This window comes from Vidua chalybeata, chromosome 26 (genome assembly GCF_026979565.1).
Source record: "Vidua chalybeata isolate OUT-0048 chromosome 26, bVidCha1 merged haplotype, whole genome shotgun sequence".
In the NCBI taxonomy this organism is placed as follows: domain Eukaryota; kingdom Metazoa; phylum Chordata; class Aves; order Passeriformes; family Viduidae; genus Vidua; species Vidua chalybeata.
The window spans coordinates 2,607,637-2,624,667 of record NC_071555.1 but is presented as its reverse complement, the minus strand read 5'-3'; the positions used below and the strand labels follow the sequence as shown (position 1 = coordinate 2,624,667).

Genomic DNA, 17,031 nt, shown 5'->3' with positions numbered 1-17,031 from the left:
TGTCCCCAGGGCCCCGGGAGGCGGCGGCGGCGCTGGGCTGGGCCTCAGCCCCGCTCCGCGGCCTCTCCCGGCGGGGCCGGCCCGGGGCTCGCCCTCAGCGCCCGGAGCCCGGCTGTGGGCTCGGGCCGCGGCTCCGATCCCTGCGCCGGGAATTCCCCAAAGAGCCTCGGGAATTGCCCCCGCGGCGTTCCCCAGGCGGCGCGGGGAAGGAAGAAATGGGATTCATTCCCGGTTTTCCCTGGATTTTTGGGATTCCTTGCGGGCGCCGGCCGCGGCCTCTCCCGGCCCGGGGCTCGGCTTGGGCCCGGCCCCGGCCCCGAGGAATCTTCTCCTTCCCTGGAAAGGCGAAGCAGCCTCGGGAATTCCCCCCGCGGTGTTTTCCAGGCGGCGTGGGAAAGGAATAATTGGGATTCCTTCCCGTTTTCCCGGCTTTTCCCGGGGTTTTGGGGGGGGGGGCTCGTCGTGGTGCGGGGCATCCCCGGGAGGGGGAATGGGGTGGGATGAGGAATCCTTTCCTTCCCTGGAAGGCAAAAGAGCCTGCAAAAGAATTCCCGAAAAAAAAAAAAAAAAACAGACCCAAAAAAACCCCACTTCCAATGTTTTAGTGTGTCCAAAGAAAATAGGGAATAAATGGGGTTTATGAACATCCTCAGGAGTTCACTGGCCACAGGGAAAATCGGGAATAACTGGGATTCATTCCCGTTTTTCTGGCTCTGGCGGTTTTCCATGGGTGGGAGTGAGGATTCCTGCTGTTCCAGAGGGTTGGGAAAGGTTTTCAGGGGTGGATCAGGATGAAAGACAAGGAGCCCGAGATAACAGTGAGCGCTTTCCCTGGCAGGAATTTCCCTGGAAATGAGGAATTTCCCTGGAATTCTCTCCTTGCACCTAAATCCCGGGCAGGTGAGAGGCAGCAGAGCCTTGGAAAATCCCGAATTTGAGGAAAACAACCCCAAACTGGGAATCCTTAAATTGAAGCTTTTCCCAAGTTCTGGGGATTTCCCATCTTCCCAAAAACTGCTGTATCCCAGAACTCTGGGGGATGCAGAATCCGTGGAAAACCCACAGAAAGGATTTCTCAGGATCCCTTTTTTAATTTTTATTCCCAGATGTTTCCCGCTGGGCTCTGGCTCTAGGATGTTGGAGAACCGAGAGGAAGTGAGGAGCAGTCCTGGTTTATTCCCAAATTCCGGAATCCTTGGGAATTCCATCTCCGTGGAGAATTCCCGGGAGTCTGCGGGGCTGCATCCAGGGCCGGCTGGGAGTGGGAATGGGAATGTCTGGAAAAATGGGAATGGGAATGTCTGGAAATGCAGGGATGGGAATGGGAATGTCTGGAAAAATGGGAATGGGAATGTCTGGAAAAGTGGGAATGGGAATGTCTGGAAAAGTGGGAATGGGAATCTCTGGAAAAATGGGATTGGGAATGTCTGGAAATGCAGGGATGGGAATGTCTGGAAAAATGGGAATGGGAATGTCTGGAAAAATGGGAATGTCTGGAAAAGTGGGAATGGAAATGTCTGGAAATGCAGGGATGGGAATATCTGGAAAAGCGGGAATGGGAATGTCTGGAAAAATGGGAGTGGGAATATCTGGAGCCCTCAATCCCATTCCCAGGAAGCTGGAAAAGCAGGAATGGGGTGGATTCCTGATGCCAGAGCCCCTGATCCCATTCCAGGAGAGCAGGGCCGGGTGGATCCCTGATCCCATTCCAGGACAGCAGGGCCGGGTGGATCCCTGATCCCTGATCCCATTCCAGGGAAGCAGGGCTGGGTGGATCCCTGATCCCTGATCCCATTCCAGGGAAGCAGGGCTGGGTGGATCCCTGATCCCTGATCCCATTCCAGGGAAGCAGGGCCGGGTGGATCCCTGATCCCATTCCAGGGAAGCAGGGCCGGGTGGATCCCTGATCCCTGATCCCATTCCAGGGAAGCAGGGCCGGGTGGATCCCTGATCCCATTCCAGGGAAGCAGGGCCGGGTGGATCCCTGATCCCGATCCCATTCCAGGGAAGCAGGGCCGGGTGGATCCCTGATCCCTGATCCCGTTCCAGGGAAGCAGGGCTGGGTGGATCCCTGATCCCGTTGCAGGGAAGCAGGGCCGGGTGGATCCCTGATCCCGTTCCAGGGAAGCAGGGCTGGGTGGATCCCTGATCCCTGATCCCGTTCCAGGGAAGCAGGGCTGGGTGGATCCCTGATCCTGTTCCAGGGAAGCAGGGCCGGGTGGATCCCTGATCCCTGATCCCGTTCCAGGGAAGCAGGGCTGGGTGGATCCCTGATCCTGTTCCAGGGAAGCAGGGCCGGGTGGATCCCTGATCCCGTTCCAGGGAAGCAGGGCCGGGTGGATCCCTGACCCCGATCCCGGTGTCCCGCAGGAGCTGACCACGGTGCGGGTGCAGGATCCGCGCGTGCAGAACGAGGGCTCCTGGAATTCCTACGTGGATTACAAGATCTTCCTGCACGTGAGCCGGGGACGGGACCGGGATGCGCCCTGGGAGAGGCTCTGGAGCGGGATTGTCCCGAGCCACGGGGGGGATCCTCGGGATCCTGTCCTGGGCTGGCTCCCGGACCCGGCATCGAGGGGATCCCGCGGGGACGGAGATCCTGATCCTCCATCCCAGGGATAATTCCCGTGGAGAATTCCCATCCTGGATCCCCTGTCCAGGCCAGATCCAGCCCCCCGATCCCAGGGATAATTCCTGTGGAGAATTCCCACAGTTAATTCCCATGCTGGATCCCTCAGTCACTGAGAGCCAGCCCCTCGATCCCACGGATAATTCCCATGGATGATTCCCATGCTGGATCCCTCGGAGACTGAGAGCCAGCCCCTCAATCCCATGGATAATGCCCAGGGATAATTCCCATGGATTATTCCCATCCTGGATCTCTCAGCCGCTGAGCTCTGTCCAGGCAGATCCAGCCCCGCGATCCCAGGGATGATTCCCAGGGATAATTCCCACCCTGGATCCTCAGATCCAGCCCTCAATTGCATGGATGATTCCCAGAGATCAATCCCAGGGATCATTCCCATCCTGGATCCCTCAACCTTCAATTCCCAGAGATCCCTCCCAGAGATCCCCCCCCTGGATCCCTCCCAGGGTCATTCCCAGCGATTCCTCCCTGCAATCCCTCCCCGGATCCCTCCCAGAGATCCCTCCTGGGGTCATTCCCAGGGATCTCTCCCAGTGATTCCTCCCAGCAATCCCTTCCCAGATCCTCCCGGGGTCATTCCCAGGGATCTCTCCCAGTGATCCCTCCCAGGGTCATTCCCAGCGATCCCTTTCTGGGATATCTCCCCGGGATCCCTCCCAGCGATCCCTCCCGGGAATCATTCCCAGTGATCCCTCCCCGGATCCCCCCTGGGATCCCTCCCAGAGATCTCTCCCAGTGATCCCTCCCAGGGTAATTCCCAGGAATCCCTCCCAGGGTAATTCCCAGCAATCCCTCCCAGTGATCCCTCCCTGGATCCCTCCCAGTGATCCCTCCCAGGGTCATTCCCAGCGATCCCTTTCTGGGATATCTCCCAGTGATCCCCCCCCGGGATCCCTCCCCGGATCCCCCCCGGGATCCCTCCCAGCGATCCCTCCCTGGAATCATTCCCAGTGGTCCCTCCCCGGATCCCTCCTGGGATCCCTCCCAGGGTAATTCCCAGCGATCCCTCCAGTGATCCCTCCCCGGATCCCTCCCAGAGATCCCTCCCAGGGTCATTCTCAGCGATCCCTTTCTGGGATATCTCCCCGGGATCTCTCCCAGCGATCCCTCCCTGGAATCATTCCCAGTGATCCCTCCCAGTGATCCCTCCCCAGATCACCCCTGGGATCCCTCCCAGAGATCCCTCCCAGTGATCCCTCCCGGGGTCATTCCCAGTGATCCCTTCCCGGATCCCTCCCAGCGATCCCTCCCTGGAACCATTCCCAGTGATCCCTCCCCGGATCCCCCCTGGGATCCCTCCCAGGGTCATTCCCAGCGATCCCTTTCTGGGATATCTCCCCGGGATCCCTCCCAGCGATCCCTCCCAGTGATCCCTCCCCGGATCCCCCCTGGGATCCCTCCCAGGGTCATTCCCAGCGATCCCTTTCTGGGATATCTCCCCGGGATCCCTCCCAGTGATCCCTCCCGGGGTCATTCCCAGTGATCCCTTCCCGGATCCCTCCCAGCGATCCCTCCCTGGAACCATTCCCAGTGATCCCTCCCCGGATCCCCCCTGGGATCCCTCCCAGGGTCATTCCCAGCGATCCCTTTCTGGGATATCTCCCCGGGATCCCTCCCAGTGATCCCTCCCCAGATCACCCCTGGGATCCCTCCCAGAGATCCCTCCCAGTGATCCCTCCCAGGGTCATTCCCAGCGATCTCTTTCTGGGATATCTCCCCGGGATCCCTCCCAGTGATCCCTCCCAGGGTCATTCCCAGCGATCCCTCCCAGCGATCCCCCCCCGGATCCCCCCCGGGATCGCTCCCATTCCGGCGATTTTCCCAGACCAACAGCAAGGCCTTCACCGCCAAGACCTCGTGCGTGCGGCGCCGCTACCGCGAGTTCGTGTGGCTGCGGCGGCAGCTCCAGCGCAACGCCGGCCTGGTGTAAGAGCTCCCGGCACTCCGCCCCCGCTGCCGGATTTGGGGTCACCCGGGGCCCGAAGTCCCAAAGTTTTCCCCCCGTTTTCCCAGGCCGGTGCCGGAGCTGCCGGGAAAATCCGCGTTTTTCGTGGGAAGCACGGATGAGTTCATCGAGAGGCGGCGGCGGGGGCTGCAGCGCTTCCTGGAGAGGTGGGAGCGGGGCTGGGGCATGGTTTGGGGTTTGGGATTGTTTGGGGTCTGGGATATTTGGAATTTGGGAGTTTGGGGTTTGGGATGTTTGGGGTTTGGGATGTTTGGGAGATTTGGGATGTTTGGGGGGTTTGGGATGTTTGGGATATTTGGGGTTTGGGATGCTTGGGGTTTGGGATTGTTTGGGATATTTGGGATGTTTGGGGTTTGGGATGTTTGTTTGGGGTTTGGGATGTTTGGGATTTGGGATTGCTTGGGGTTTGGGATTGTTTGGGATATTTGGGATGTTTGGGATGTTTGGGGTTTGGGATGTTTATTTGGGGTTTGGGATTTGGAATTGCTTGGGGTTTGGGATTGTTTGGGGTCTGGGATATTTGGAATTTGGGAGTTTGGGGTTTGGGATGTTTGGGGTTTGGGATGTTTGGGAGATCTGGGGTTTGGGATATTTGAGATTTGAGACATTGGGCATTTGGGATATTTGGGATTTGGGGTCTGGGATGTTTGGGATTTGGGGTTTGGCATTATTTGGCATTTGGGATATTTGGGGTTTGGGGGTTGCGATTTTGGAAGGGCTGAGGGGAGGGTTCAGTGCCCAGGGGTGGCCGGGAGGTGGCAGCAGGGAGGGCTGGGTGACCCTGCTGACCGTCCCTGCTGTCCCTGCTGTGTCCCTGCTGTGTCCCTGCTGTGTCCCTGCTGTCCCCCTGCTGTCCCCCTGCTGTCCCCCTGCTGTCCCTGCTGTGTCCCTGCTGTGTCCCTGCTGTCCCACTCCTGTCCCCCTGCTGTCCCTGCTGTGTCCCTGCTGTGTCCCTGCTGTCCCACTCCTGTCCCCCTGCTGTCCCTGCTGTCCCTGCTGTGTCCCTGCTGTCCCACTCCTGTCCCCCTGCTGTCCCTGCTGTCCCTGCTGTGTCCCTGCTGTCCCTGCTGTCCCCCTGCTGTCCCTGCTGTCCCTGCTGTGTCCCTGCTGTCCCTGCTGTCCCCCTGCTGTCCCCCTGCTGTCCCCCTGCTGTCCCTGCTGTGTCCCTGCTGTGTCCCTGCTGTCCCACTCCTGTCCCCCTGCTGTGTCCCTGCTGTGTCCCTGCTGTGTCCCTGCTGTCCCCCTACTGTCCCACTCCTGTCCCCCTGCTGTCCCTGCTGTCCTTCCTCTCTGTCTGCCCAGGGTGGGAGGTGACAGCAGAGGTGACACTGTCCCTGCAGGGTGTGAGGTGACAGCAGAGGTGGCACTGTCCCCGCAGGGTGGGAGGTGACAGCAGAGGTGACAGCAGAGGTGACACTGTCCTCGCAGGGTGGGAGGTGACAGCAGAGGTGACTGTCCATGTCCCCAGGGTGGGACAGCACAGGTGACCGTGTCCCCGCAGGGTGGGAGGTGCCAGCAGGTGCCGCAGGGGTGACGTGCCCGTGTCCTGTGTCCCCAGGGTGGTGCAGAGCGCCGTGCTGCTCTCCGACAGCCGCCTGCACCTGTTCCTGCAGAGCCAGCTGCCCGTGCCGGCCATCGAGGCCTGCGTGCAGGGCCGGGGCCCGCACTCCGTCACCGAGGCCATCCTGCACTACGCCATGGCCGGCGGCACCTGGGCACAGCGCGGGGACAGTGCGGGGCTGGCCGCTGCCAGGTGAGGGGACAGCAAGGGGACAGCCTGGGCACAGCGCGGGGACAGCGCGGGGCTGGCCGCTGCCAGGTGAGGGGACAGCCTGGGGACAGCGTGGGGACAGCACAGGGACAGCGCGGGGCTGGCCGCTGCCAGGTGAGGGGACAGTGTGGGGACAGCCTGGGGACAGCGCGGGGACAGCGCGGGGCTGGCCGCTGCCAGGTGAGGGGACAGTGTGGGGACAGCCTGGGGACAGTGCAGGGACAGCGCGGGGCTGGCCGCTGCCAGGTGAGGGGACAAACCGGCCTGCAGGGGAGGGACCTGCTCCGGGCTGGGCATCCCGGGCTGGGATTGTGCCCTGGGAAACGGACACGGGACAGGGGGAGCGGCCTGGGACAGGAATGTGGATCCTGGGACATTCCCAGCTCCTCCCTGTGGATCCCATGGCATTCCCAGCTCCTCCCAGGACGTTCCCAGCTCCTCCCTGTGGATCCCGGGGCATTCCCAACTCCTCCCTGTGGATCCCATGGCATTCCCAGCTCCTCCCAGGACATTCCCAGCTCCTCCCTGTGGATCCTGGGGCAGAGGAGCCCAGGCCAGGGGGCTGGAATGTCCCTGGGGTGGGAACATCCCCCTTTTGCAGCTGGGATGGAGCTGCCCGGGCGGGGCTGTGCCCAGGAAATCCCGGCATTCCCTGGATAATTCCCTTTTCCTGCTCTTTTCCAGCTGTGCCGGCCCGGGGAGCGCCCAGGGCTTCCTGGAGAGCTTCCCCTACTGGAGTGACTTCGGCACGGCCGAGGCACGGCCGGAGAGCCCGGAGAGTCCGGCCGGACACCGAGTGACCCCTCTGGACATCCCAGAGAGTCCGGCCGGACACCGAGTGACCCCTCTGGACATCCCAGAGAGTCCGGCCGGACACCGAGTGACCCCTCTGGACAGCCCAGAGTGTCCGGCCGGACACAGAGTGACCCCTCTGGACATCCCAGAGAGTCCGGCCGGACACGGAGTGACCCCTCTGGACAGCCCAGAGTGTCCAGCTGGACATGGACTGACCCCTCTGGACAAGCTAGAGGAGCCCCGGGATGTCCGGCCGGACATGGAGTGACCCCTAAGGAGAGCCTGGGATTCCCGGAATTCCCAGCTGGACACTGAGTGACCCCTCTGGACACCCCCAGGCCCCGCAGCCCTCGCTGGGAGAGGGATCAGCGCGGAGCCACTGGGATGGTTGAACTGGTTGGACTGGGAGCACTGGGAATGCGGCCCCAGCCGTGGCCGAGCTCTTTCCCAGCACATTCCTGATATTCCCTGATATTCCCAGCAGTGTTTTCCTCACTCTGCTCCTGCTCAAATCCCTCTGGAATCCCCAAACTGTGCTCAAATCCCTAAACTGGGCTCAAATCCCCCTGGAATTCCCAAACTGGGCTCAGATCCCTCTGGAATTCCCAAACTGTGACAATCGGAACCGAGCTTCCCGCCGGGCAAAGGGAGGGATGGGGCTGGAGTTTGTGTCCCATTCCCGCTGGAATTCCAGGGATTTCTGGAAAAGCAGGAGCAGCTGGGGTGGTTTTGGTGTCTTCCCCTCCCTCAGCACTTGGTGTGGGCAGGAAATAAAGGTAAAAATAAATAAAAATAAAATTAATAAAGTTCAGAGGGAAGTGGAGGAGATTTTCTGGGTTCTGCCGGGCTCGGGGGTGGGAGAAGCGCCGGGAATTTCGGGAATTTGGGAATTCTTCCCCCCCAGCCAGGGCTCGGGGCGGGTTTTGGGGAGGTTTTGGCTCCAGGGAAGGCCCGGGAATGTTGGGAATGCCTTGGAGGCGCAGCGGGAATGGCAGGAGGAGTTCAGGGCCCCGAGCGTGGCTGTGATTGGCTGAGCCTCTCATGAGTATTCATGAGATTCATTAATATTCATCAGCACATCGCTGCCACGGCACAGATGTGCCCGGGATCCGATCTGAATTCAGGGATCCGCCCAGATTCTATGGATCTGCTCCAAATCCAGGGATCCACTCAGAATCGATGGATCTGCTTGGAATCCAGGGATCTGCCCCGAATCCAGGGATCCGTTCTGAATCCTTGGATCCACTCCGTGCCCAGGGATCTGCGCTGAATCCGTGGATCCGATCCCAGCCCGTGGATCCGCTCTGTGCCCAGGGATCCACTCCAGAGGGATTGGAGCTGAATTCCAGAGGGATCTGTGCCCAGTTTGGGAATTCCAGAGGGAATTCCAGTTTGGGAATTCCAGAGGGACTGGGGCTGGCAGGGCCCTACCACTGTCTATGGCCCCGCAGCCACGTGTGGGAGGGGAGGGAGACCGGGAGCAGCGGGAAAAGCAGGAGGAGGCTGCGCTGGATTCCCCCTCACGGCAAAGGGGCCATTCCCTTTTTGACCATTCCCAGCCATTCCCGACCATTTCCAACCATTCCCGACCATTCCTGACCATTCCTGATCATTCCCTATCATTCCTGGCCATTCCAGATCATTCCCAACCATTTCCAACCATTTCCAACCATTCCCGACCATTCCCGGCCATTCCAGATCATTCCCTATCATTCCTGGCCATTCCAGATCATTCCCAACCATTTCCAACCATTCCCGACCATTCCTGACCATTCCTGATCATTCCCTATCATTCCTGGCCATTCCAGATCATTCCCAACCATTCCCAACCATTCCCGACCATTCCCGACCATTCCTGATCATTCCCAGCCATTCCCGACCATTTCCAACCATTCCCGACCATTCCTGACAATTCCTGATAATTCCAGATCATTCCAGATCATTCCCGACCATTTCCAACCATTCCCGACCGTCCCTGACCATTCCTGATCATTCCTGATCATTCCCGACCATTCTCGATCATTCCCGATAATTTCTGGCCATTCCCAGCCATTTCCAATCATTCCCAACCATTCCCGACCATTCCCAGCCATTCCCGGTCATTCCAAATCATTCCCGATCATTCCCAGCCATTCCCAACCATTCCTGGTCATTCCCAAACATTCCCAGTTTTTTCTGACCATTCCCAACCATTCCCAGAGCAGCCAAACTTGGAGAGGAAAAAGGGATTTATTGAAGGACAACATCTGGATCTGGGATAGGGAACACCTGGATCTGGGATAGGGAACATCTGGATTTGGGATCTCCGGGGAATTTGGGATTGGCCCAGCAAAAGCAGGATAATGAGAGCAGGAGATCTCCAGGGGATTTGGGATTTTTGGGAAAAGCTGGATGCGTGCCTCAGTTTCCCCATGGAATGGGATTTTTGGGATAAATCTGCTCGGTGCCAGCGCTGGGTCCTCCGCACGTGGCTCCGCTGCATGAATCCCATGGGATCTGAGGGATCTGTGGGATTTGTGGGATCTGTGGGATCTGTGGGATTTGGGATCCAGGGAATGCCGCGGGCCGGGCTGGCGTTGTCCCCGCGCTGCCATTCCCGGTCCCGCCTGCTCCAGGGAAAATGGGGGATGGAGACGAGGACACCGCAGACACCGGGGATGGATCCAGGACCCCAAATCCCAAATCCGAAACCCCGCAGCCCAAACCCCAAATCCCAAACTCCAAACCCACACCCCGCACCCCAAATCCCGCATCCCAAACCCCCAAACACAAAACCTGACCCCAAATCCCAAACCTGACCCCAAACCCCAAATCTCAAACCCAAACCCCAGCCCCCAAACATGACCCCAAATCCCACATCCCAAATCTCAAATCCCAAACCCAAAACCTGACCCCAAACCCCAAATCTCAAACCCCAAACCCCAGCCCCCAAACATGACCCCAGATCCCAAACCCCACATCCCAAATCTCAAATCCCAAACCCAAAACCTGACCCCAAACCCCAAACCCCATGCCCCAGACCCCAAATCCCACACCTGACCCGCACCCCTCACCTGTCCCTGTCCTGGTCACTGCTCCAGGTCGAAGGCGGGCGCCAGGAATTCCCTTGGGACGATCCCGATTTCCCGGCCGAGCTCCCCGACCCACCAACCGTACCCGGGGTACTCCTGTGGGGCCGGGATTGGGGTCAGGCCCTTCCTCTGGGGCTCAGAAATCCCCCAAATCCCACAGAAATACCCCAAATCCTACAAAAAATACTCCAAATCCTACAAAAAGTACTCCAAATCCCACCAAAAATACCCCGAATCCCACCAAAAATACCCCGAATCCCACAAAAATACCCATAATCTGACAACGAACCCAAATTCCACAAAAAATACTCAAAATCCCACAGAAATACCCCAAATCCTACAAAAAATACTCCAAATCCCACAAAAAAACCCAAATCCAGCAAAAATAACCCAAATACCACAAAAATACCCCAAATCCCACAGAAATACCCCAAATCCCACAGAAATACTCCAAATCCTCTGGGTCAGGATTTGGGCCAAGAGAAGGAAAAAATGTTTATTATTGCCCCAGATTTATCCCTAAAATCCAAATGTATCCCTAAAACCCGAATTTATCCCTAAAACCCCACAGGCCGGGCCATCCCACAATCCCCCATCCCAATTTTAAACCGATTCCAATTTTAAACCAATTTTAAACCAATTTGAATCCTTCTGTGCTAAATCTCGGGATAAATCTCAGGATAAACCTGGGGCTAAATCCCGGGATTTTCCAGCATCCAAAAGCACGGGAAAAAAAAACCCCAAATTAATCCCCAAAATCCGAATTTATCCCTGAAACCCAAATTTATCCCTGAAACCCAAATTTATCCCTAAAACCCCGCAGGCCGCGCCATTCCGCAATCCCCAGTCCCCAGATTTTAAACCAATCCCGATTCCTTCTCTGCCGGATCCGGGGATAAAGCTGGGCCTAAATCCCGGGATTTTCCCTAAATCCCGGGGCCGGGGCAGAGCCCCGAACTCTCTCCAGCCCAGCTGGAATTTTTCCCCCCGCGCGGCGCCGGAAGAATTAAAAGCGCATTAAAATCCCGCGGCAGCCGCGCTCGCGCCTCGGCTGGCGCTGCCAAATTGCCCCGCGCCGCCTCGTGCAGATGTTCGTTAATTATGCTAATTTTTATTAAATCATTAACGCCGAGCCCTGGCACGGCGGAGCCGCCTGAACTCTGCTCCGCTCCTTCCCGGCCCGCTGGAATTCCGGGGTTTTGGGGAGCGGGAGGAGGAGGAGGAGGAGGAGGAGGAAGGGGTTTTGTTGGAGTTTGGTTAATTAGGGCTTAATGAGGGCTCTGCCGCGCTGGGCGGGGAGGGGGTTTCGGGGATTTTATGGGAAGGACTGGAAAGGAGAGGATGGGTGGGAAAAGGGATCCCGGGGGTGGTGAGGGGGGCACTGGGAGCACTGGGAACAACTGGGAAGCAGAGCAGCGTCCTCCCCATTCCCAGGAATCGGCAGGAGTCGGGAAATTGGGAATCTGGCGTCTTTTCAAGGCTGGGAATGGATTTGGGGTCACTGGGAATTGGATTTGGGGTCACTGGGAATTGGACTTGGGGTCACCCTGACTCCATCTCCCCATTCCCAGGAATCGGCAGGAGTCGGGAAATTGGGAATGTGGCGTCTTTTCAAGGCTGGGAATGGATTTGGGGTCACTGGGAATTGGATTTGGGGTCACCCCGACTCCATCTCCCCGTTTCCAGGAATCAGCAGGAAGCAGGGAGTTGGGAATCTGATTCCCTTTCGAAGCTGGGAACTGGATTTGGGATCACCCCAACTCTGTTCTCCCCATCCCAGGAATCCCCAAACTGGGAATCCCATCCCACCAGGATCTCCATGTCCCATCCCAACAGGATCTGTCCCATCCCGTTGGGGTCTCCATGTCCCATCCTACCAGGATCCATCCCATCCCAACAGGATCAGTCCCATCCTGTTGGGGTCTCCATGTCTCATCCCACCAGGATCTGTCCAATCCCTTTGGGGTCTCCATGTCCCATCCCAGCAGGATCCACCAGTCCCATCCCGTTGGGGTCTCCAAGTCCCACCCCACCAGGATCCACTTGTCCCACCCCACCGGGATCTGTCCCATCCCGTTGGTGTCTCCTTATCCCATCCCAACCCATCCGAATCCACACGTCCCAAAGATCCAAGACTTATCCAATCAACGACTCCCCACAAAAACACCCAACCACAGCCCCGCCACCGAGGGACCCCGGGGTGACACCACGGTGACAGCGGGGTGACACCGGGGTGACAGCGGGGTGACACCAGGGTGACAATGGGGGGACACCGGGGTGACAGTGGGGTGACAGCGTGGTGACACTGGGGTGACAGTGGGGTGACACCGGGGTGACACCGGGGTGACACTGGGGTGACAGCGGGGTGACATCGGGGTGACACCAGGGTGACAGCGGGGTGACAGCGGGGTGACAGCGTGGTGACAGCGGGGTGACACCGCGGTGACAGCGCGGTGACAGCGGGGTGACACCGGGGTGACACCAGGGTGACAGCGGGGTGACACCGGGGTGACACCAGGGTGACACCGTGGTGACAGCAGGGTGACAGCGGGGTGACACCGCGGTGACACCAGGGTGACAGCCGGGTGACACCGGGGTGACACCGGGGTGACAGTGGGGTGACACCGGGGTGACACCAGGGTGACAGCGGGGTGACACCAGGGTGACAGCGGGGTGACGCCGCGGTGACACCGGGGTGACAGCGGGGTGACACCAGGGTGACAGCGGGGTGACAGCGGGGTGACACCGGGGTGACAGCGGGGTGACAGCGGGGTGACACCAGGGTGACAGTGGGGTGACAGTGGGGTGACACCGGGGTGACACGTGGGTGACACCAGGGTGACAGTGGGGTGACACCGGGGTGACACCAGGGTGACACCGGGGTGACAGCGGGGTGACAGCGGGGTGACACCAGGGTGACAGCGGGGTGACAGCGGGGTGACAGTGGGGTGACAGTGGGGTGACAGCGGGGTGACAGCGGGGTGACACTGGGGTGACAGCGTGGTGACAGCGGGGTGACAGTGGCGTGACAGTGGGGTGACACCAGGGTGACACCGGGGTGACAGCGCGGTGACAGCGGGTGACAGCGTGGTGACACCAGGGTGACAGCAGGGTGACACCAGGGTGACACCGGGGTGACACCGCGGTGACAGCGGGGTGACAGCGGGGTGACAGCGGGGTGACACCAGGGTGACAGCGGGGTGACAGCGGGGTGACAGCGGGGTGACAGCGGGGTGACACCAGGGTGACACCGGGGTGACACCGGGGTGACAGTGGGGTGACAGCGGGGTGACACCAGGGTGACACCGGGGTGACAGCGGGGTCCGGACTCCACCCCTGGAGCCCCGGCCAAGGCCTCGGGAGCGCGGGGTTGATCTTTATTCCTCGGCCGAGCGCGGCGCCGAGCCCGAGGCGGCGAGCGCGGCTGGGGGACGGTGCGGGGGAAATGTTTCATCTGCCGGGCCCATCTGTGCCGCGCGTTCCTGCCGCTCGCCCCGAGAGAGGCGCCGCCGGAGCTCCGCATCGCCTTTAATATTCTCCTAAATCACCTCCCCGGCGCGCTTCAAGGGCCATTGCCGCCACCGCGCCGGTTCATCTGGAGTGCACGGCGGAACGGGGGGCACGGGGAGGGCAGGGGGAGGGCACGGGGTGGGCTTTGGGAGGAATTCCCAGCGATTTGGGGTCCTGAGTCGCCGGGATTGCGGGGGGCTGGGGGGGGGGGGGAGAGAAGGAGGCGCGCGGAAAAAAAAAAAAAAAAATCGAAATAAAAAAATCTGCGGGAAAGTTGCTGGGAGGGGTTTGGGGGTGCAGGAAATGTCGGATTTGGAGGTTCAGGGGTTGCAGGGATTGGGGGATGCTCGGGATTCAGGAATTTTTGGGGTGCAGGGAGGATCCGGGGGTGCAGGAAATGTCGGATTTGGAGGTTCAGGGGTTGCAGGGATTGGGGGATGCTCGGGATTCAGGAATTTTTGGGGTCCAGGAAGATCCGGGGGTGCAGGGAGGGTTTGGGGGTGCAGGGATGAGCAGGGATTGGGGGGATATGCAGGATCCATGGGATTTGGAGTTTTAGGGATGCAGAAATTGGGGGGAAACATGCCAGAATCGGGGTGAAATGTGCAGAAATTGGGGGTGAAACATGCAGAAATCGGGGGGAAATGTGCAGAAATTGGGGGGAAACGTGCTGGAATCGGGGTGAAACATCCCAGAATCGGGGTGAAACATCCCAGAATCGGGGCTTTCACATCTCCAGGAGAACCCCAGGGATGAATTCAGGGATTTGAAATTTCAGGGATGAAGAAATTGAGGGGGAAACGTGCCGGAATCGGGGGGAAACCTGCAGAAACTGGGGGGAACGTGCCAGAATCGGGGTGAATTGTGCCGGAATTGAGGGGGAAACGTGCAGAAATTGGGGGGAACGTGCAGAAATTGGGGGGAAACGTGCACAAATTGGGGGGAAACATGCACAAATTGGGGGGGAACATGCCGGAATCGGGGTGAAATGTGCCAGAATTGAGGGGGAAACGTGCAGAAATTGGGGGGAACGTGCCGGAATTCGGGGGGAACGTGCAGAAATTGGGGGGAACGTGCAGAAATTGGAGGGAAACATGCACAAATTGGGGGGAACGTGACGGAATTGGGGGAAAACATGCACAAATTGGGGGGGAACGTGCAGAAATTGGGGGGAACGTGCCGAAAATTGGGAGGAACGTGCCGAAAATTGGGGGGAGACATGCACAAATTCGGGGGGAACGTTTCGGAATCGGGGGGGAACGTGCCGGAATCGGGGTGGAACATCCCAGAACCGGGAGGGCTTTGACATCCCCGGCAGTAGCGGCGGCGAACTCGGGGGCTCTGCAGCGCAGCCCGGGGACCCCCCGAGCTCTGCCGCATCCCCCGCGTTGCCGCGGCAACCGGAGCCGGCCCCGCCGCCGCTTCCCCGGGGGCCGCTCGGGCGGCTCCACCTGCGCCCCGCGGCCCCCGGCGGGGTCAGCGCGGGGCCGGCAGAATTAATGAAGGCGGGCGCTAATGAGGTGTCGGCGGCTGTTGATGCTCTCCGTGTGTCGGGGGCACTCGCATTTCCAGAGCTCATTATGGGCTGCAATTAGGCTGCGGCACCGCCAGATATTTAGCTCGTTTTTTTTTTTTGTTGTTGTTCTCTTTTTTTTTCCCTTTTTTTTTTTTTTTTTTTTCCCTTTCCACTCTTAAATTAGCATTTTAATAACGCCGCTGCCGAGCGGGGAGAACAACACCAAAATTGGCCGTTTTTCACGGGGAAAAAAAAAAAAAAAAAAAAACTTCCCGGCTCGAGTTTAATGGCAGAGTTGTGAGGGAGAGAGAGGGAAAAAAAAAAAAAAAAAATGAACCTTTCCCGCCTATCCCAGCGGGGGGAAAAAAAAAAAAAAAAGGGGAAAAAAAATGAAATGAAATAAAAAAGCGGGAGTGATTTTGATTTGGTTTATCGCGCGCTCCGGTTCCCAAATTTGCTCTGAGGCCGATGATTTTCGGCTTTAACGCCGCGCCTGATGGAGAGGAGCGGCCGGGGGAGGTCGGAGCTGCGGGGAGGGTTCGGGATAATTCCATCCATCCATCCCGAACCCCAAATCCCGAATCCCGGAGAAGGGAGAGGGCTGCGGATTTGGGAGCAACGAGTGCCGGTTCCGGGATAAAATCGGTTCAAAAATCCCATCATAAATCGGAGTAAAAATCGGAGTAAAAATCGGATCCAAAATCCGATTTAAAAATCAGATTAAAAATCCCATAAAAAAAAAAATCCGATCAAATTTCCATTTAAAAATCCCATAAAAAATCCCATTAAAAATCCCATCAAAAATCCCATCAAAAATCGCTTTCCAGACAAAACCCCGGGGCCGCTTCCCCCTCCAAAATTCCCTGCGGTTATTCCCTGGGATTCCCTGGATTTGGGGCAGGGAAAGGGGATTTGGGGGCAGCGCAGGGACAGGGATTGGGAACCGGACACGGACACGTCACAACTTTATAGGGAATTGGCAGAACCGCCCCTTTCCTTCCCGGATTTTCAACCCAATCCCAATCCCAATCCCAACCGCTTCCTTCTCCAGCAGGATTCCTGATCCCGATGTTTTGGTGATCCCAAATCCCCCGGGATTGGGAATTTTGGGGTTTTCCCCAAAGCGCTGCTTCCTTCTCCAGCAGGATTCCTGATCCCGATGTTTTGGTGATCCCAAATCCCCCGGGATTGGGAATTTTTGGGGATCTACCCCATTCACTTTCCAGAATTTTGGCCAAATCCCAATTCCAGCCCCAAAGCGCCGCGTGCTCCTTCCAGCAGGATTCCTGATCCCGGTGATTTGGTGATCCCAAATCCCCCGGGATTGGGAATTTGGGAATTTTCCCTCAGAATTGGGAATTTTAGGTTTTCCCCTCGGGACTGGGAATTTTGGGGATGTGGGGAAAGGGGGAGGGACCCCTGGTGGGGGAACCCATGGGGGGGGAACTGGGAGAGGGGCCTGGACTGGGACAGGGGGAACTGGGAGAACTGGGAGAACTGGGATGGGAGAACTGGGATGGGAGAACTGGGATGGGAGAACTGGGATGGGAGAACTGGGAGAATTGGGAGAACTGGGATGGGGGAACTGGGAGAACTGGGAGAACTGGGAGAACTGGGATGGGAGAACTGGGAGAACTGGGAGAACTGGGAGAACTGGGGGAACTGGGACAGGGGGAACTGGGAGAACTGGGAGAACTGGGATGGGAGAACTGGGAGAACTGGGATGGGAGAACTGGGAGAACTGGGAGAACTGGG

General features: G+C 58.6%; 2 protein-coding genes across 2 annotated transcripts in view; one reads left to right on the top strand and one right to left on the bottom strand.

Annotated features, from left to right (window-relative positions):
- Positions 1 to 510: 510 nt before the first annotated feature.
- Positions 511 to 7,990, top strand: SNX11 (sorting nexin 11). The gene is made up of 7 exons (XM_053965300.1): positions 511 to 900; positions 1,107 to 1,155; positions 2,323 to 2,457; positions 4,473 to 4,573; positions 4,661 to 4,759; positions 6,172 to 6,366; positions 7,069 to 7,990. The coding sequence occupies exons 2-7, from the start codon at positions 1,135 to 1,137 to the stop codon at positions 7,445 to 7,447; spliced, it is 930 nt and encodes a 309-aa protein (XP_053821275.1). The 5' UTR covers positions 511 to 900; positions 1,107 to 1,134; the 3' UTR covers positions 7,448 to 7,990.
- A 2,222-nt stretch (positions 7,991 to 10,212) lies between these two features.
- Positions 10,213 to 17,031, bottom strand: part of SKAP1 (src kinase associated phosphoprotein 1) — a 92,016-nt gene continuing 85,197 nt past the window's right edge. Inside the window, exon 12 of the mRNA XM_053965273.1 lies at positions 10,213 to 10,346. Within this exon, the coding sequence (XP_053821248.1) occupies positions 10,248 to 10,346 (99 nt within the window). The 3' untranslated portion in view covers positions 10,213 to 10,247. The remainder of the gene's footprint in view (positions 10,347 to 17,031) is intronic.

Coding starts and splice junctions, on each gene's coding strand:
- SNX11 (XM_053965300.1), top strand. CDS start 1,135: ATGTTGGAGAACCGAGAGGAA. Junction 2,458..4,472: donor ATTACAAGATCTTCCTGCAC/GTGAGCCGGGGA, acceptor CGATTTTCCCAG/ACCAACAGCAAGGCCTTCAC. Junction 4,760..6,171: donor CTGCAGCGCTTCCTGGAGAG/GTGGGAGCGGGG, acceptor CTGTGTCCCCAG/GGTGGTGCAGAGCGCCGTGC.